Genomic DNA, 20,894 nt, shown 5'->3' with positions numbered 1-20,894 from the left:
AAACACTCACCCACTCCGAAATTTGCACCACCAATTAGACGTCCCACCACTCTGTGGTTTTGCACTTTACAACCCACATTCGACTTTTATGCGGAGACGTGTTTGTTTGTGTTTTGCAATAATTAACTCAACTTAAGCTCTCATCGCCGCCGCCCCAAAAGGTAGGCAACAATATTTCTGCACCAGCCACCCACATTTTTCCGCCCACTTGGAATAACTGGACACGGGATGCGGAATGCGGAATGCTCCTGTTGGCCAGCGGCTGCGCTGCTCTGCTGCAGTTCTGCCAAGGTGTTGAACACACGAACCGCAGGTTTTGTTTACAGCGCTCACTTGTTGTAGTTGTTGGTGTTGCTCTTGGTGTTGCTGCAACAAAGAGCTAACAACAAAAACAACTAGAGACAGACCTCAACGATGTGTTGCTGTTGCTGTTGTTGTTGCGGTGCGGTGGCCACCATTTTGCGTCTTCACCGGTTCTCTTTTCAGCTTTCTCGTTCTCTCTCTCCGCCGCTCACGGCCCCCAAAAATTGCAGTGGGGGAGCATACAATCAAACATATCCACCCCAAAAAAGTGCAGCAGAACGAGCGGCGGTATGGTGTGCGTGTGTGAGTGAGTGTGGAGCAGTGGCAGTAGCAGTAGCAGTTCAGAGTGCACACGAATCGAAATTGCTCCACACAACAACAACTGCACTCGACGTACTTTCTCCGACTCTCTCCTCGCCTCTGCCGCTCTACTCTCTTTCTGTCACTCTCTCCGCCACTCGCTCACTCACACGCCGACGCCGACCGTCGCCGTGCTCTTTCACCATTTCTAAGCAGCGGGCGTACACTTGACAAAAAATATGGTGTACTTATGCACTTGGAAAAGAGAATAAAATCTTTGCAAAATATGTTTTATTAGTCCATAACTTCTATTTAATTTAATCGATTTTTATCTCGTTTTCAAATGTGGGCTGTGGGGGCTAAAAGACAGTCTTCATAATACTCAATCTTATCAAAATCAAAAAACGTTACTTTATAAGCCAGGTATACTGCAATTCTTAATAAGCTGGTATAAACAATATTTTATTTGTATCTTTTTTAGGAAAGGTGTTTCATTACTTACTCCTTTTATAATTCCCCAGTATACCCTTAAAATATTTTATACATTTTTTTAAATCTTCTAAGTTTGTTGGGGAATACTTTTTTTTTATAAATTCTTTTAGTGGTTAGGGATTGAATATGGGTTTTTGGCTTTTTTAAGAAGATTGTATCTGAAATCTTTAAATCCCTAAAAAATTTGTAGTTTAACCTATTTTCTTCGAGTGTACGCACTCTCTTTTCGCTCTCCCCAAGAGCATGCCGAGAGTGCGAGGCGAGTGTGAGTGCGATGGCGTTGGAGTGTTCGAGTGTTTGAGTGTTGAGTGTGCGGCGGACGTCTTACCCATTTCGGAGTCGAGCGGTCGGCGGCCGTTTAGTCCTTTCGCAAACGTCGCCAGTGGCGTGTCTTCGGCTTTTGGTTTCTCGGCCTGCTGGCCAGCTGCTCTCTCTCCTGGCCAATTCGCACATTTTTTGGATTGCGCGATTAGCGGTTGCCAATGAAGGCGCGTGGTGCTCGAGTCTCGTGAATGTGATTGTGATTCCAGTGCGTTGGTGAGTGAGTGAATGAGTGGGTGTCTCAGTGTCTTGAGTGTTTAAGTGCGGAGGTGGCCGAGCGAATTGAATTACAATTACAATTACAGTGGCGATTACGATTTCGATTGCAGTAATTATGACCGCCACTTGAGGCGTGAGAATTGTGTGGGCGCCCGCAGAATTTGGCTGTCTAAAGTCCCTCGCCCATTTGCATTTCTTGGTGGCAGTGGTAGTGCAGTTGTAGCAGGCGTTAACCCCACTGAACCCGAAATAAAACGAAAAGCGGCAAAAGTTTGAACGCCCCCAAAACCACCCGAAAACCCCCAAAAAACCCCCACCACACTCGTCGAAAGGCAAAAGTTTTCTGGCGTGGAATTTAAATTGGAAAAGTAAAATGAAAAGAAAAGCGCTCGAGTAAAAGTTAAACAAAGTGCAAAGTAAATATTAAATTAAGAAAGCGAAAAAGAAATAACAAAAAAGCAGAAAAAAAAACAGACGACGGCGAATTTTTCGGTGCAGTGCAAGAAAAGAAAAAGAAAAGCCAGCCAGGAGCAGGAAGGAAGTGAAGTGGAGTGCAGCGTGCGGAAGAGAAAGGAGAAAGCAGCAAGGAGAACGCGTCGGCGGGTAGAGAAAACAACTTCCGCTTGCATCCGCATCCTTCGTCTTGTGCCTCTTCTTCCTCGCGCTCCTTTCATTAATGCTTTTCTCGCGAAAATCTCAACCTTTTGCACGCAGGTCGAGGCATCGTTTATAAAGTCCCCACGCCCCCAACTACCCGTTTTATTATTCCGTTTCCTTGGATTAACTCAATTTGTTGTCCCGCGACGCAGCAGCAAAAAATAAAACACAAAAAAGGGGATCGAGAACAAAGGCAAAAAAAAAACATAAATCGAAGTAAAAGTGGGGGAGAAAACAAAAGGATCCGGACTCAGATCCTGTAGCCAGGATTACGCGAACGCATAGTGCAATCGAGTGCAACTTAAAAAACCCACACAAAAACACACGCACACACACACACGCCCCGGAAGAAAGAGAGAGCGTGTGGAAGTCTGCGAGAGAGACAGCCAGTGGCACCTTGTTCGGATTATAGCCCATAATAAATGATGGAATGGCTACCAAGAGGATTACCCAGCATCCATGCTCCGATACCGATTTGTGGTGAGTCCTTGGTAAAGTCCTTCCAAAAAGTTGCCGTCCTTAATGGGATTCGGATCCAGTCACTCGCTGAGGATCGTTTTACAGTGGTTTAAGGCAAGGGGTTCGACTTTAGTCTATATCTGAAATGATAAATTGTAGATACAAATCCGAAAGTTCACACTTATAAGGTTGTGCTAAACAGCACTTTCAAAATATATCACCTGAATTCAGTTAACCGCTACTTAACCCAGTTAGCGTGTCTATAACCCATTGGAATTTTAAGAAAACACGCAAGGCAGAAATTAAATCTATTAAATTCTTAAATGGCTAAATGGTAGGTGAAAGCAGTAAAGTATATAATAACGATGTACAGAAATAGGGTAAATATGAGTATAAATCATATTTCTATATCCGATTGCCTTACAATAATATCTGTAGACACCTTATTGAATTTAATCTTTGATTTTATAATGCCTCGGAGCTCTTAACATGTTCATAAAAGCCCCGCATTGCAATAAAGAACTTTCCACAGTTATCAACAACTAAAACTGTTGTCAAACACATAAATTGCTCTGCGCCTCTTCAGCTCTCGAAAACCATCAAAATTCCACCCCTCGACCCTAATCCCCCGCCACCTTGAACACCAATAAAATTTCAATTTCAGCGCTAAAAGTGCTTTGGCATTAATTGTCGCTGCTGTTCGAATAGTGCGTGTTTCCGAATATATCTCAACCTCCCCATCTGCCGACCAATATATAGAATACCATAAAAATAGTAAAAGACGAAACGGGATGGAGGTTGCCCAACCAATAAGTTCGTTTAATTTTCAACTATTTATTTTGACATCGAGGCTCTAGGCCGACAATTAAATGTCAACACGCACAACAACAAACTCGTCCCCAGAGTCTCACAGAGAGGAAAGATCTTTTTAGGGGGGAGGATTACGAAAAGGGAAATGGGATCGCGTCACTTAGGAGCGGGAAAACAAACATAAACACGAAGCGATCGGAATTGATTAATTTGCCGACACGCACAGCTGATGGCCGATGGTGGAAATGCCAGATCAAAGTTATTTGTTTTGGCTGCCACGGCAGCTGTTGCAGCAGATCTCGCCTCCTCCGTTTATTTTTCCAACGATCTTCGGTGTTGTTTTAGCGCTGCCATGGAAAAATTATCACCTTGTAAATTGTCTTTCACGAACAACAAATCCCACACACCGAGTGAACGAGAACTCCCAACACGTTTTCGAATTCGATGGTTTATTTAAGTGGAGGTGTAAAGAAAATCGCCTGGGGGAGGGGCAGGGGAAAATCGAAGCATTCCAGCAGCAAAATATTCATGGAATTGCTTTCGTATGCATTTGCATAAATATTCATTTAATTATGGACTTAGCCTTAACAGAGTCAATTAAACTTTAAATAAGGTGCATGCATTTGATTTTCCTTTCCCCCGCCGACTGCTTCCCTGTTTCATGTTTTCCTGCCAAAAATACACACACATTTTGTAATTCATTTGTCAGTCAGTGTAAATAAGCCGCATGAGAGATGCCCAGAGGGCAAAACACAAAATTAATTTTGCATTTATTTTTGTGTTATTTTTGTGGCAAATTGAATTAGAGGCGAACAAATAAACGTTGTCAAACGCATTATTAATTCCCAAAAATAATACACAATTGACTTGTTGGTTAAATGTCAATCGTTGAAACGAATTGTTGGCCCGGAATCCCTTATCGTCTGTGTCTGTGTTGTGTCTTGTTCGGGGCCAAAATCAATATTTGCCCAGCAATGGCAATAAACGCATTGAAAATCGCATTGGAACGATAATAATTTGTGTGGCCGGAACATGTGTGTGTTTCACTACCACCGACAGTATCTTTTCCCCCGTCGAAGGAAATGTTTCGGTTAAGTAAAGACTATAAAATGAAAATAGCAAACAGAACGCTGGAATACGGACTACATTACAAGCCGAGGAAATGTCTGAATTATAGGGATAGGAGTAGGGCCCCCGACTAAGTAGCGATTACAATAAACTCTTCGCACTTCGAGAATTACCCAAACACTCGAGCAATTTGTATCTGTATCTGGCAGCCCGCACATAAAAGTATCTCTTGCTCACACGCACAGACATTCAATTAAAATGTCAGCCCGGCAGCTGTGCGCTTGAGTTTGAGTGTTGCAACATGGATTTTCGGGGGATTGGAAATTAATGTACAAACTCCGGGCGGCGAGCAGCTAAATGACAGGGCAATCCAACGAAGGAAAGACATTAACGAGCCACCTCGGGGAATTGGAAAAGGCAGGCGAGGATGGAGAAGGGGAAGGACGAGGTACTGGTTGAGTGAGTAAATTTGTATGCCAATTACTTAAGCAGCTCAGACAAGACAAGACATGAAGTGACCAGACGCACCCAAAGGACGACCCCTCCCACTCCTGCGGCTCCTGTTTCTGAGGGTCTCTCTCTCGACCAAAGGGGTCAGAGTCATTAACATGCTGTTGTCGTTTGGCAGCATTTAGGACAACATCTGCACCTTTTTCGGGTACGTCCTCCTCTATATAACTCCGGGCCACTTGTGTGGCACTGGAGACACGGGAGGGCGACAGCTTTTGACACTAAAAAGCCAGCCGCATAAGGACACGCCCACCATCAGGAGGACCACAGGACGTGTTTGTGTTCAAGGAGCACTCTTAACCACAAACTCACACACTCGGTCGGAAATACATATATATATATATGTGAGGGCAAAAGGATGACATGAAGCACAAATTTTAATACGGCAAAAGTATTTTCCAAAAATCGTTTGTTTGCTTATGGAGATTTCCTTTGCTCTCTGTCTCTGTGTGAAAGTTTTTCGAGAAACTTTTCATTTTGTGGCCTGCAGGCACGCCCCCATTGACCCGTAACCTCTTAACCCATGTCGGCCGCCCATCAGTGCGAGTTCGTTTCGCTTAACCTCACTGCTCTGCCCCGGGGTGGAAAGCGGCCGCATTCATCCTGCCAAGAATATGTCGCCACAAACTTTTCTTCGCCTCACTTCACAATGTTCTTTGAAACTTTTCGGTTATTCTGGTGTTAGAGGAAGTTGCTGCCAAGGAGTTTTCAATAGTCTGCTATTATTTGCCTTCCCCTTGGTTAAAAGCAATCTAATCTAATTTGCAAGGAGCTTTCTAGACCAGCAATTGGGAGTAAGTGTCGAAAATCAGGCGAGCAAGTGCTAATCTCTGATGATTAATTACACACAGAAGTCTACAAACAGTTTGTAAGTGAGCTATTATGTCGCAAAGTTTCATAATCTTCACAATTATATGGTTGGATTTATTTATGTTAAGGTATAGAAGAATTTGGGCCTTCTCAAGTTATAAGTTTTCTAAAAAATAGTTAATAATTAAGTAAGGAAAGCAATTACTTCTGTAAAACATATGTGAACATCTTCTTTGAAAAATGTTTGCTCCTTGCTAACGCTAATAGAAATTAATTTCTATTGTCCGGATTTCTAATCAACGAGATTTCCGGCCAGTCTCGTTTTCGGCTAATCAGCTTTTCATCTCATAATGCGATTATCAGGCGCTCAGCTCAGCTGAGCTTTCACTTCATTTCGTCTTCGTTTCGCTTTTGGTCCTGCTCATCCTGCGGCTAAGTCCTGGCTAATGTGTTGAGCAGTAACTTACCGCTCACTGCTCACTGCTGACTGCTCAAACTCTTGTATAATTGAAGCTGTTTGCGGTCCTGCAGTGTTTATCCTGGGGAAAAAAAGGCAAAGTGCAGAACGAGCTAAAGCGGACTCACTTCGGCTCAGTATGAATATTAAAACTTAATTTAAAATCCATGGCACACACACACAAAAAGGATCCTCGGGCCATGGCGAATACAAAAAGGGGCGAAAAAAGAAAGGGATAAAGCCAAGGCAAGGCGTCGCCCGCTTCGCGCAACTGTACAAACAGCAGCGGAAATAATGAAGGAGCAAAGGAGCAAAAGGAGCTGAGGGAGCCGAGTGGGCGGCCTGCAGCAGGATGAGCCGGAGGGACGGGGCACTGTGAAGAGCGAAAAACACATTTTTGCACTTTTATAGCGCAACATCTTTTGTGCACAGACATCCTTCGTCCTTCGCCACCTCCCAAAAACCCCACTCATCCTTGGTCTGAGCTCGCACATAAAGGCAGACAAAGGGGGCATGGGGATTGGGGGATGGGGGCTAAAGATCTGGGGACGCATGCGGGCGTGGGGAGCGTGCCTTTAATAAACCCACTTTATTGTTTAGAGCCCAAATAAAATAATCCCCTTAAATGATGCCTTCGCATAATAGACGCCTTGCCAGCCATTCTGCCTGCTGCTTATTTTACGGCTGCCTTCGGCCCCGCCCCCTGCCCAGACGCCTCCTTATCCTCTTTGCCCGACGTCCTTGGCCATTCCTGCCGTGTTTCTGCTTTGTTGCCTCTCGGCACAGTGGGCAGATTCTCGTTTATCGGGACTTAAATAAATACAAGTAACGTGATATAATAAAAATCTATTGTGAAATAATACGTAATTACAGATTTATAACTTAAAAAGGTATAGCATGAGTATGATATCAAAATAAATTATCAAAAGTGGGTTAACATATTTTTTGGTAATATTTTGTGCATTGATTTTTAAAAAGTCTCATTAAATTCTATTTTAAATCAATTTAACAAAATATATTTACTATTTTGTAAAAATCCCTATAAGCTACTACCTTACTGTTGCTCTTTTCCTTTGAAAACATTTCTTTAATTATACAAATGCAATGCCTACCTGAGCCACTGTGCCGAAAACAAGGCTCGGAGGACCAGATCCTGCGACTGAGCCGGAGCATTTGCGTTAGCGTCACTAATGATGATGATTTTGTGGTAAAACGTTGTGTTTGTGCTAATCGGGACAATATTATGCGGCAGTAAAAAGTAAATGACTCAAGACGACGGACGAAGGATGAAAGGGAGGAGGGGGTTGAGAGGCCAACGGGGGGTCAGACAGGCACAGGATGGGCGGGCGGTACAGGGACAGCTGGCGGAGGCGAGACCCGAGCAACGCCTTTCCCTCAAACGATTGAGGAGAGAGGAAAACAGAAAACAGAAGACAGAAGCCGGGAGCAAGGAGCAACAAAGGCAGAGGACGGAGGACGAAGGACGAAAGACACAGCTAAGCCAAGAAAAGGCGGCCACAACATGGTTGCTCTATGGCAGCAATACAAAACACGCTGTGGAAAAAAGGGAAAATGCGAAATAAAAGGATCAAATGCGAGGGCAAGGGTGCTAAAGGGCGGGCGTGCAAAATGCGGGGGGTTGGCCCATAAAGGACAAGAACCCACAAAGGCAACAAACGGACAACATCCCTTAGAAGGGAGACTGCGACTGAGACTGGAACTCAATCCCTAAATCCCGTCCGCCATCCGTCGTCTCGACTCGCCCAAAAGCTGACTGCTTGGCTGACTAATGCGAAAAATACGTAATTGCGCATAAATACGGGATTAACAAAGTGCTCGTCGTCAGTTGTCGCCTTTGCTGGTCTGAATGGGATTGCCCGGATTGTTTGGGATGGCTTTGCCTTTGGTGCGGGGCCCTTGGGCGCTTGCAACCCCATTTTCATATCGCTTACGACCGAAATTAGGCATTTCAATGCATCACAAAAGATTGCGGGAATGGAAATGGGTATGGGAATGGGAATGGGAATGGACTGAGTGTGGCCGTGAAAAGGGAAACCAATTCAAGTCGACGGAAATCCTGTGAAACAGTTGCCAGATCTTAGTGGAATTAGTTGCGGGACTTAATCAGAGTGAATTCCCTTTTATGATGATGATAATGCTAATTTATCAGTTACGCTCCCCAGATTTAACCAGCGATAACTCAACTTGAGTGCATATCAACCACTTTTTCTAATTTTTTTTATTAAGATGTAAGCTGGAATAACTTAACTTAGGCAGAATATTACTTAAATAAATGTTATTCAAAGCATTGAATTTATTTTAACTTAATTTCAATGAATTCAACTATCAAATTTAAGAAGCTTATGTTTTCGAAAGCCTTAAGCAATTTCTCAATTTGCTTTTAAGTCGATAGGATTTACACAGTGCTTAAATAGTTAAATATATTTTTTTTAAATACTTTTCTTCTTTCCGAAACTAATTCCTTTTTTTCCCTTTTTATTGCAGGTGAGTTACCCGAACTATTTCGTTTGCACTACAATAAGTAGTTAGCTGGCATTGACCAAATGTCGTTTACTGTAAGTATTATCCGTGCCGCAGGCTGGCAAAGGACTAATTGGGGCCTGTACACCAGCTCGCTTAACACTTGAGCCTTTGAGCAACGAGATACTCGTAGGACACTCCCCCTGAATGGGAAAAGAAGAAGGAAAAGGATAAGGACTTGCCCGGACGTGAGGTGGGCTCAACTCGAATGAGTTGACTTGGCACAAGGATATGTGTATCACTCACACTCGCAGTCAAGTGTCTTTGCTCTGTCTCCTTTGAGGCATGTCCTTTCTGCAGACGCACACACACTGTGGCATGCGGACATATCACATATGTAGATGCATCCTTATTCATTTCCTGGCCCCTTTCTTGGCAATGTCCTCGGCATATGGCTGCCATTTCTGGCACTTGAGCTGTCTGCCTGTCTCTTCCCCCCCGAAGTTCTTCTTTTCCAGAACGATTTTAGAGATTTAATTGGAAATGCTTTTCAATGGAAGTGTTTTTATTTTATGTTTTTTCTTATTTTCTGAAGAATCCTGGCGATTTGTGCCTCAAGATAATTCCGTTCCGAAGTTGAGTAACTAAATGTGGTGGGATCAAGTGCACCTGCCACTGCGAATGCTTCAATTTGCCTGCGAGTCTCATTTCAGCAGAGTGTGGATGAAATTCCATTTATGACCGCCTTGAATGCGTTCTGCACTTGGAATGCCATGGAGTTGTGCATTTCTTGCGCGCGTGCTGGGAATTTTCAGTGTGGAATTCCTTCATTCTGGCCATGCCTTCAGACATTGTGCCGTGGATCCACTAGATCCTGCCAGCTGGAGACGAAGGCAGGACAATTTCTTGCACTGTCAGGGGAACGGGGGTGGATGTGGAAGTGGCTCCTGCTGGCATTCTCCTCTGTGTTCGTGATTCCCGGCACTTGTTTATTGTCCGCATAAGGGAGCAGGAACTCGAGCTGGAGCTGTGGGGGTTGTAGTGTGTGCTTTCGGGCCGGAATGTGACTGCGAACTATTTAAATTGTGTACGAATGCGAACCGAAAAGTTTGCAAACATTTTTCTTGCCCGGTGCAGGCTCCTGCATCCTGCGCCGTATCCGTATTCCGTATCCGTTTCCGCCGCCTTCGCCCCGGCCGTTTACCTTCATGTCCTGCCATTCAGCCACCCATCTTCCCAACCTCCACCACCTTCACCACCACTCTGTGCGTGCCGGAATGCTGTGAGGCGATATTTGCCGTCTTGTAGACAAAATTGCTGAAATGCTTTTGCTTTTCCAATTAATTAAAATGAGCTCTGTGCTGGGTACACAGGGAGAAAAGTGGGGAACAAGTGGGGGAAAGACAAAACTAACTCGAATCGACGTTTTATTCCATGGATGTAATTCTTAGTCGCTGATTCTGCAATTATCCTTCATTAATCAGAGTAACAATCTAAAAATAGGTAAAGGAAAGCTTTACGGTTCAATATTCACAGCCCAAAAAATAATAATTATGGAAAAATTCAGTTCCTACAAAATCTGATATTTGTGATATTCGAACTAAGTGCATCAGCAGGCAGTCAGTCAGTGAAAAGTCAAAAGGCATAATTAGTGGGAAAACAAGTTCCTAAAAAATCTGATATATGTGAAATTTAAACTGGAGATATCAGCTGTCCATCAGTCAGCGAAAAATCAAAGGGCAGAATATCTAAAAAGGCCATACAAAATATAATTAGCGAAAAATCCATTTCCTAAAAAATCTGATATTTCTGATATTCGAACTATGGGCTTCAGCATCGTCAGTCAGCGAAAATTCAACAGGCAGACAATCTGAAAAATCCCTCAAATGATAATTGGCGGGAAAACAAGTTCCTAAAATATCTGATATATGTGAAATTCAAACTAGAGACTCCAGCAGTCCATCAGTTAGCGAAAAATCAAAAGGCAGAATATCTAAAAAGCCAACAAATGATAATTAGCGAACAGTGAGGTTACTAAAAAATCGGATATTTGTGATATTCGAACTATGGGCTTCAGCAGGCAGTCAGTCAGGTGAGTCTTAATTAGAAAGGTTCTGCTGTCAATTTGCAAAATAAAACTCGATTCTTGGCCATCCGCGTCACCGTCAGCAGGATTTACATATGCAGGATATTTGGAAGTGCCTGTTTGGTGCTGTTCGAACAGAAACTGCAACTGCCCGCTGATGCATGGCATTATTATGCATATTTATTGTTGCTTTGTTTGCTTAATAATATTGTTTGGCCAGCACACTATACTCTCCGCCTCCGATAGCCATCGAATTTTGGGCGAAATCATATTACACACGGCCGCCTAGTTGGGTAGTTTTGTTCGGTTTAATGGAGGCGTGACCGCAGCCATTTACATCGCTCTCTCTGCCATATAGGGGGTAACTACTGCTACTACTACTACCTTTCAACCAATAACTCGTCCGCCATCCTGAAACTGAGCTCCTTTCCTCTGTTTCCATGGTGTCCAGGCTAGGCTTTTGTGGCTGAACCTCCTTTGGGAAACTCCGACCGCAACAGACCAGCAATAATTAATGCATGAGCTGCTGCTGCTGCTGCTACAGCTGCCAACTAACTAAACTCGCAGGCACCGGACTCCTCTTCCTGATCCCTGAACCTCCTGCTCCTCCTCCTCATCCTGCATCAGCTTCCGGCCACTTGTACGGCTTGAGTGGACGACGGAGCCGCCTGCCCATCCGCTTTCCATTGTGCCAGTATCCAGGAGCTGTCGAGGAGCAACGGCAAATAATTGCATATGAAACCGCAGTAGCAGTTGACGGCCTCCTCTGGTGCAGTGCGCCAGCAGGACGGCAGCCGCAGGACATGAACACAGCACGGCTAGGAGAGCAGAGGGTGCAGGATGGAGCAGGATGGGGCAGGAGGCTGAAATGGAATCAAACTTAATTTATAATTCATTTGTGCACCACACGTTGGGCCCAATGCCGCCGCCTCCGGGGCCTGTGAGCAAATTGCGAAAGTAAATTAAGCCCGAAGATTCCGATTTTCTAAGGGATGCGTGATTATTGCTAGGACTTCAATATGGCCCAAGGTGAATAGACTTTCGAACCCGATATATGCAAGTCGGACTATTTAAAGTTTAATCTTTTCCTAAATTGGAAATTAAAAGGATTTAAGAAGGAGCTCGCCTAGAATCAAATTCCTAGATTTTTGAATTTCAATATTTAGAACCTTTTAATGGAAAGTCAGCTTAGTTCTGGTACTTACTAAAAAGAATTTGGATATGATGGAATAAATATGTTTTATTTTGGGCAAACTTCAGTTAAAAACTTAAGAACTCTCCTTAAAGTTATTTGTAAAAATATTATATTGTTTTAACACAATTTCTGTTAAGTTTCCTTACGAATTAAAATTATACTTAATTCAGATTTTATGTTTTCTAAAGGGCTAACTATTTTTAGATCATACAATTTTATAATATTTCCAAAAATGAAACCTAATGCCAGTTTTGGTACTAAAGCCCTTCTCTGACCACCAAACATTCATTATCTATCACTTGGCCCTCCCATCTGGCTCATTATAACCGCTTTTCGCCCGGATCCCATCGAAAATTCAACAAAATGCCCGAATAAAAGGCGAAGCGGGGCAGCCGCAATTTTCGCATTTGATTTAATTGTGAATGTATTTATTAAATAAATTATTCATGGCCAGGGTGAGTGCACTTCGGCATGTGAATGTGCTGTGGCTGACCTAAACATGTCCTGGTCGCAGGAGCGCCGTCACCGGTGCACAGCAGGATGTATCAGGGTGGGGGAAAAGCGGAGAGGAGGGGAGGAGCAGGAGGAGGTCCTGTGTTCCGTTTGCCACTGTAATTAGTTGTGGTGGAATAATCGCATGCGACCGGCGACATTTCTGTGTGGCAAGGAATGTTCGTTGGTTTCGGCTAGTCCACTCCACTTTTCATATATGAGTGTGTGTGTGTAGGGTTCCCGGGATGAGGAAGTGGGGGGGTCAAAGGACTGCGATCTGTGGGCGGCGGTAATGGCATAAATTCGGAATGAGTCGCTACGAATTTACCATAATAATGGGTGGCACGGGAAGGGGCGGCGCGACGAGGATGTGGATGGAAACATGTGTTTATGTGTACAATAATGGGCTGCGGGCGGCGTGGACGGAGGACCACTTGTGGTTGGGTGGTTAGGAGGTTGGGAGATCGGGTGGTGCGGGCAGTTGGCGGTGCGGTGCTTGCATTTTGGCCTTTCTCGGAATCGGTGACATTTTAATTTACCCAAGCGAGAAAACCAATTTTGCTGCAATGAACCAAAATGCAAAATGTGACAAATGCCGCAGTAGCAGGAATATTAGTCCATGGAGTGGAGTGCAGTGGAGGGAGCATTGTTTCTGTGCATAATTTATTCAACATATAATTTATTGGCAGTTATGATTTGCATTATGTGGCTGTCAAGGGCTTTTCGGGGTGGTCTGCACTCAGAGGTTCACTTAATTGACTTTACAAAATTACATTTGCATTTGACCAAATTAACTGAAATGAATAAGCACTCCCTCCCCATCTTCTGATTGCAGCTAATAAATGAGTTATAAATCAATGGATATGGGATTTGATGTTTGAACTAAATTCTGTGCAACGATTTCGATGGCAGGGGATTACACTCAAATATTCGGAAGGTCTTTTCAAATCATATTTTGAAGTGAGCTCTTAAGTGGAGGCTTAGAAAATATGTTTTGGGATTGTATAGTGAAGAATCGAATAGGGAATAGGATAGAGATTTTTAAACCCGTTACTCTTATAGTTAAAGAAAAAATATAAAAAGAGAAATATAAATATAATTGGAAAAGTATAAATGCAAATTGGTTGTCCTTATTAATACCTATCGAATGTAGAGGACATTTTTTAAATCGAACCATTCATTAGAAAGTTATGAGCAAATAATGAATTGTAAGCAATGAAAGCAGTGCAAGCAGTCGCTTTGCTGCTTGCATATCTCCATCTCCCTCGCACTTTCATCAGCTGAGTAATGGGTATCTGATAGTTGAGGTACTCGACTCATTGAATATAAAGAGGAGAATAGAAATAGGGAGTTTTCAACTATTTTGAAGTTCCTATTGTTTTCAGTTCTATTAAATTCCTAGAGAATTCACTTCTTTCAGTTCCGCCTGGCTATCCCCAATCGGCCCAGAATTCCAAATCCGCGTGACGGACTATTGCAAATTCCTGAGCGCTTTAAGGGGCTCTTTTTGTAGCCATAAAAGCTCGCCATGCCATATATCCGCACTTCGGATGGCAACGGGAGTCGAGTCTTGTGGTGCTCTCGTGTCAGTGCGCTGATTAAATTCGGCAAATAACGCTGATGCCAGCAAATCGCCGCTCAATGCGAAAGCAGTCTCTCTATATCTCTCCCTGTATGCTTGCTGCAGGGTGTGGCATCTGAGTCAGGTTAGAAACTAGAACCGGGAAATGGGAACTGTGATCTGGGGTTGGGATCTGGGGTCTGGGGTCTGGGACCATGTTGAAGTACACAAAACCCAGGCAAACAAACAGGCATTTCATGGCAAACAACACAGTGGGCGAGGGGGGAAACGGAAGGGGTAGAGGCCGAGGGACTCGACTCTAGTTTTCCCCGGCACTAAACTCCCCCTGAATTTCCATAGAACCCCTACCATCACCCCATTTTCGCAGAGCCCACAGGCTGAGTTGGGCAAACTGGCAAATACGGCCAGCCACGTCAACGTTGGCATCATCGTCATCGGCATCGAGGAGCTTTGTTTGGTTTGCACAGGGTGTTGGTTGGGTGGGGTTACGGGTTTTTAGGTACGGTATAGTGTAGTATGGTATGGTAGGGGGTTTTTCCTGCACCCCCCAACTCATTCGCATTCGCAGTCGTCGGCATTTTATTGTTCTAGTCGTCGACATCGATGTTGGTACTGCAGTTTCGGGCATTATTTCGGTTTAGTTTGGTAAATACACATGCAGCAGCAGCAGCAGCAGCACATGCATCCCATTTCCATTTCCATTTCCATGTCCAGGCCATCTACATACTACCCCAGATACCCTGCTGCACTCAACCCATTTTCATAAACGACACAAAACGCTCTAAACCATGAGCTTATGCAGCAGACGTTATCATGATGTTCTAGTGGGTGAAACTGTTGATGCATGCTGATGATGATGATGAAGACGACGATGATGACGATGGAGAAGCCAGTGATGCAGCTGCATTCCTCGTTGCATTTTTCCTTCATTTAATAAAAGCTCTCGAGGAGCAGCAACCAGATTCCACTTGGCTGGAAAGCGAGTAAATAAATAAAATCCAAAGCAGAACTAAGGCTACCGAGGTGATAATATTTACCCAGCCACAAAAGTTTTTCTCTATTTTCGTTTGAATTGTTGATTTTCACAAAAATCCCAAATATGTGCAGCTCTCGAAGCGAAACAGTATCTAGTATGTAGAATGTAGCTTAACACCCAACCACCTATCTTACGTCCCTGGAAAACCCACTTTGAGTGCGAGCTTCCATTGGAGACCGGGCAGCTTTAAGGTCCACAAAGGACCAGCCAGGCAGCCAGCGAAATGGTTTTCAAAATACATGCCGTGCCGGCCTCATAACATCGTTGTCCTCGATGTCGTTGCAAATTCCATTCGGCATTGAATGCGAGCGGAGATGGTGGTGCTGCTGCTGCAGGATCGGGAGGAGCAGGAGGAACAGGAGGACTGTCCTCCGGTTCGGCGACCTGAAAGGGGCGGGCTCGGGGGTGTGGCTGTCATATCTGAAAGCAATTTCGGAGCGGGCAACCCGAAAACGAGTAACAAGAATCGATAAATTCGTTGGGCGTGCAATTTGCGCCGTGCGGAGGAGCCGCCTCAAAGGAAAAGTGGTCGGTGCCCGACCTACCATCGAAAAGGAGGCAGACAGAGGAGGTGGTGGCCGGAGGAGCTCCGCCCTCATCCCATTCGATTCGCATGCCTGAGTGGACCATGTCCGAAATTCAAGTTTCAGGCCTTGGCCATTTGCATTCAACCAGCGTCAACCTGCTGGCCATCGAGTGACTGCTCTTGTCCTGGCTTCTGCTCCTCCTGATGACGATGATGGGATGATGGGATGGTGGAATGGTGGGATGGTCGGGGGATCCACCTTGTCGCCTACGTATGCAAATTGCCGCAAATGCAACGAGGCGTATGCGCAATTTTTGCCCGTCACACAACTCGCGGACATCAATCAGATATTAGCAGAGGAAATTCGAACGAACACAGTTTCCAGTTTCCCAGCCATCTGCCCCCATCCTCTGGGCATTTGGTGTTGTGTCGAATTACAGAAACGGAGGGCCGCATAATCTGGTCTCTCCGATTCTTGTTGGGCTCACACGGAATACATTTAGCAAAGAGTTTTTATGGTGACTGTTTTTATTGAATTATTTGTTCTACCATAGGATCTCTTTTTCCGTGGAAAAATATTTCGTTTTTTTATTTAATTAACTCCTTAAAAAAATATAACTGATGACTAAAATGACTAAAATGTTTAAGGAAAAACAGGAAAAATAAATAAATATATTCCCTAGAGTAATTATAATTTTATAAAATGTTTAAGGAAAAACAGGAAAACGTTCTTTTTACGTAGACATATATTTTATTTCTTTATTTAACTCTTAACAAATATATGACTGCTACATATGTAAAACAAATTGAGATTAAATATTTCCACCATTTTATAATTTATTTTCCCCTAAAGTAATTATAATTTCACATATGTTCTTGCGAATTAATAAAAGGTTTTCTTCATGCATCTATTTTTTGTGAAAAAGTTCATAAAAAATACATTTTAGCTATATTTAATTGACCATTACTATATTCTCATACACCTAACAAGGAGTTAGAAGTATATTTACAATGCAAATGCACAGAATCTAACCAAAACTTTTCAATTTCCATTGCAGTGCCGCCGAAGGCTGGTCAAAAGCGTCCGGCCACCAGTCCAGCACCGCACATTCCCGTGCCGCACCACCTGCAGACGCCTCCCGGCGGCGGAGGTGGCGGCTTGCCGGGCTCATCGGTGGCCAACAGCCCGGTTCCCTCGTCCGCCGGCGGCAACGCCATGCTGAACCACGCCCTGCCCAGCAACCACATCGGCACTCCGTCGCCGCAGCAGCAGCATCACCAACAGCAGCAACAGCAACACCAACAGCAGCAGCAGCAGCAACACCAGGCTCAACAGCAGGCGGTGGCGGCTGCAGTGCAGCAACAGCTGGCCGCCGGAGTGGGTTTGCCACCGGGGGCCATTGGTGCCGCCTCGGCCAGTAGCCGCGGCTCCTTTGCCGCCGCCCTGCGAACGCTTGCCAAGCAGGCGGACATCAAGGAGGAGGATGTGCCCACCTCGGGGGCAGGAGGACCACCACCTCCGTCGTCGTCGGGGGGTCCGGGACCTCTTAACTCGGTGGCGGGACGCGTGGGCTCGGAGCGACCTGGCGAGGATCGAGTGGCGAGCAGCAAGAAGCGTTCACCACCATCGCCGCAGCCGCCGGAGAAGATCGCCCGACTGAGTCACACTCCGCAGACGGCCTCGCTGCAACCGGAACTCTTGGCCAGGAGCGGATTCCAGCCATACAGATCGGACGAGCGACTGATGCATCCGGCGGGCGCCTTTCCCCTGGAGGCCTACTCGCACTTTGCGGGGCTGCCGGGAATTCCGCCAGCAGGTAAGCCGAAAAAGATTATAATTGTTGCACAAATTATGACCACCTTACCCATTACAGCCTTTCTAAATCCCGCTGGTCTGCCGTACACGGAGCAGCTCTACCTGGAGCACCGATACCAACTGTTCCGCGCCGCCGGCGCCCATCCCTCGCATCCGCATGCGGCCGCCTTGTATCCGCAGATGGCCTCGCCCTACTCCCACCTGTACTCGATGATGCCCGGCGCCGCGTTGGGCATATCGCCGGCTATGCACGACCGGATGAAGCTGGAGGAGGAGCACCGGGCGCGGATAGCGCGGGAGGAGGAGCGCGAGCGGGAAATGCAGCGTGAGAAGGAGCGGGAGCTGCGGGAGCAGCGTGAAAAGGAGCAGCGGGAGAAGGAGCAGCGGGAGAAGGAGCAGCGTGAGCGGGAGCGGGAGCAACGCGAGAAGGAGCAGCGGGAAAAGGAGGCACGCGAGCGGAAACTCCGCGACGAGGAGCGCGAGAGGGAGCGGGAGAGGCAGCAGCTGCTGAATGCCTCGCACCACTACTCCAATCAGTTGTACTCGCCCCTGAACCGCAATCTGCTGGGCTCCATGATTCCACATCTGAATATGAGCTTGCGCGGACCTCCGGGAGCCCTGCATGGTCTGCCCGGAATGTCGCACTACCACGCAGCGGCGGCGAATGCCCAGCGACAGAGTCCCCACGGAGCCATGGGTCTTAATTTGGGCATGGCCGGGCTGCCGGGAGTTCCTCAACTGGGCGGCCACGGGCCCAATCTACAGCATCACCTGCAGCAGGCGGCCATGGGGCTGGCTCATCCCGGTGCTGCTGGGCTCACGCATCCCGGCTTCTCGGCCGCTGCCCTCGGGCTGAGTGCCCATCCGCACAGTCTGAACCTCAGCCATCCGCACATGTCGCCGCACCATCCCGCCTCGCTGGCCCACCAGTTGCCACCGCACACCTCGTCAGCCGGCGGAGGCGGAGGCCTGAGCAACTCCATTCCCGTGACGGCCAGCTCCAGTTTGTCCGCATCCTCACCGCACTCGCATAGCAGCTTGAACCTAACGGCCGCCGTGAAGCTGAGCGCCGATCAGGTGCCCACCTCGATGCCCAGCGGTGTCACCACCACCACCTCCAGCTCGCACATTCCCAGCATGGGTTCCTACTACCACCACGGCCATTTGGCGGCCATGCATGCGGCTGCGGCGGCGGCCAGCGGAATGACTCCGACGGCAGCCCACCAGCAGCAGCCGTTGTCGCTGCCCAGTTCGCCGAAGATTACGCCCCCCATCACCCCATCTGCCTCGGCGAACGGAGGAAGAGCAGGCGGTAGCCCACATGCCATGCGGCATCATATTGCCGCTGCGGTGGCGGCGGCAGCTCAGCAATCAGCGCTGATTGACAAGGCAGCCACGCCGGTGACCCATGAGCCGGCCACCTTGGATTTGACCGGATCAAATTCGAACTCGAGCAACCAGGCGCCATCCAACGCAAGCAGTGGTCAGCCGGCGAATCACGAAGTGAATGGAGCCGAATCCAATGGAGCATCGCAGGCGGATAGCAAGGAACAAAGCAAAGAGGATCCCCTTAAGAGTTCTCCGCCTCCGGTGGCGCTGGAAAAGAAGCCATCGACGCCAAATGCCGCCATGGAGAAACCCATCCATCCGGACAGCTCACCGGAGAACTCCTCGCGGCGCAGTGCCAGTCCGCAGTCGGAGACCAACAACTCGCTACCGGCGGCCAGTGCCACTGCAGCCGCAACAGGTAAATGCCAAGAGGAGACCCCAAAGATTCTAGACTCGGACAAGACAGACATCGTAGCGGAGGAGGAGAAGCAGCAAGCCAGGCTATCGCCGGCACCAGCTCCTCCGAAGACAGCGGTCGCCTCACCGGACACGGTGTCCACCTCCGGCGGGGTGACCTCCACCACCAGTGGCACCACCCCGCCGCCGGTGGTCAGCAGCAGCACCAGCGGTGCCGGCAAGGCGCCGCTCCTGACCAGCGACGAGGTGTCCACCAGTGCCGAGCCCACCAGATGATGATCCCCTGGCGGGAGTGGGTCGGGCTTAGGTTTAAGTTTAATGAAAAGTCGCCTCGGATCGGAACTAGTTAACATCTACCTTCAGTAACATTTAACTATGCGATAATCTAGTTGTTAGTCACGCATCTTTATCTTTATTTATACAAGAATTTGTAATGTATTGCCAGCGCCGCTTAGATCCAATTCTAAATGTTTTAATCCTTAGTTATTATTATTATTTCCCTATTTAAATGTATACTTTTAGAAATGGCCTGAATAAATAATTTTTGTTTACAATTATTTGAATTATGTATACTTATTATTTCGCTTTGGTTTTGTGATTCACTGAAGCATCCAAACTAAAGCCGTTAATCCGGTGTTTATTTCAGATGACAGCAAGCCCCAGCTGGGTGGATTGGGTCGCAGCAACAGCGCGGAGGAGGCTGCAGCCTTATGACACCAACTATTCAGCAATTCCAATAACTAACTAATGAAAAACTACAGCGACATTGGGATGTACTTGCTGTCGGAGCAAGCTCTTCACCAGCAGCGAAAGCGGATGCTCGACGAGTTCCTGAAGCTCTAGGATGATCCCGAAGGAGAAGGGCAGGAACGGATAAAATACCATGTAAATTCTATAACAGATATCAGATATTTGTTTGTTCTCGGTGTTACAATCTAACGTTTACCCAACCAGTTGAATACAATTCTACCACAATTAGACATTTTGAATTGGTGTAAAAAATCGTATCTGCATAAAATGTAAATTATTGTGACATATTCCAAGTAAAATAATTACTCTTGAATGAAACCCTATCGATAAGAATTTTAGGTACGTACTTGCATGGAACTCTGGATGTAGTCTTCGTGAGAAAATTAATGCTAGTTGTAAAGTTAGACTAAAATTCAAATAAGAAATTTATATATACACAACAGAAACAGAAATTATACAAAACATACTGGGTAGCTATATTTTATTCTTAAATTGCTAATTGCTAATAATTGTGATTTGGAGAGTACGAATAAAAACGGAAAACGTATGAACATGTAACTCGAATACAAAGTGGGGAAAACGGAACTGAAATTTAGATAACAAATCAAATCAAAAACCTAGAGAGATATTCTGGAATGAATTAGTAGTGAACAGTGAAGGCCGAAATTATTTTTCGAAATTAATCAATTTTTGTAAGCCACCCTTTGGCCCTTATTAATTGTCTTTTGTTTTTTATGATTTAACGCATTTTAAACGCTAAACTCAGAGTGCAGAGATC

At 46.0% G+C, this 20,894-nt stretch overlaps 1 protein-coding gene across 4 annotated transcripts in view; it reads left to right on the top strand.

The window, feature by feature from the left end:
- The window catches only part of px (plexus), a 71,218-nt gene extending 51,295 nt beyond the window's left edge, over positions 1 to 19,923 (top strand). For 3 of the 4 annotated variants that reach the window (XM_017152458.3, XM_070214165.1, XM_070214166.1), the window contains 2 exons: positions 16,863 to 17,621; positions 17,679 to 19,923. In XM_017152458.3, the coding sequence (XP_017007947.3) occupies positions 16,863 to 17,621; positions 17,679 to 19,642 (2,723 nt within the window). In that variant the 3' untranslated portion in view covers positions 19,643 to 19,923. Of the gene's footprint in view, positions 1 to 1,440; positions 2,773 to 16,862; positions 17,622 to 17,678 lie in introns of those variants that run through there. The other variant, XM_070214168.1, reaches the window with a different exon arrangement.
- The last annotated feature ends 971 nt before the right edge of the window (positions 19,924 to 20,894 follow it).

The sequence above is a fragment of the Drosophila takahashii genome, chromosome 2R (genome assembly GCF_030179915.1).
Source record: "Drosophila takahashii strain IR98-3 E-12201 chromosome 2R, DtakHiC1v2, whole genome shotgun sequence".
NCBI classification, from domain to species: domain Eukaryota; kingdom Metazoa; phylum Arthropoda; class Insecta; order Diptera; family Drosophilidae; genus Drosophila; species Drosophila takahashii.
The sequence above is the reverse complement of the archived record's forward strand: the minus strand, read 5'-3'. Positions and strand labels throughout refer to the sequence as shown.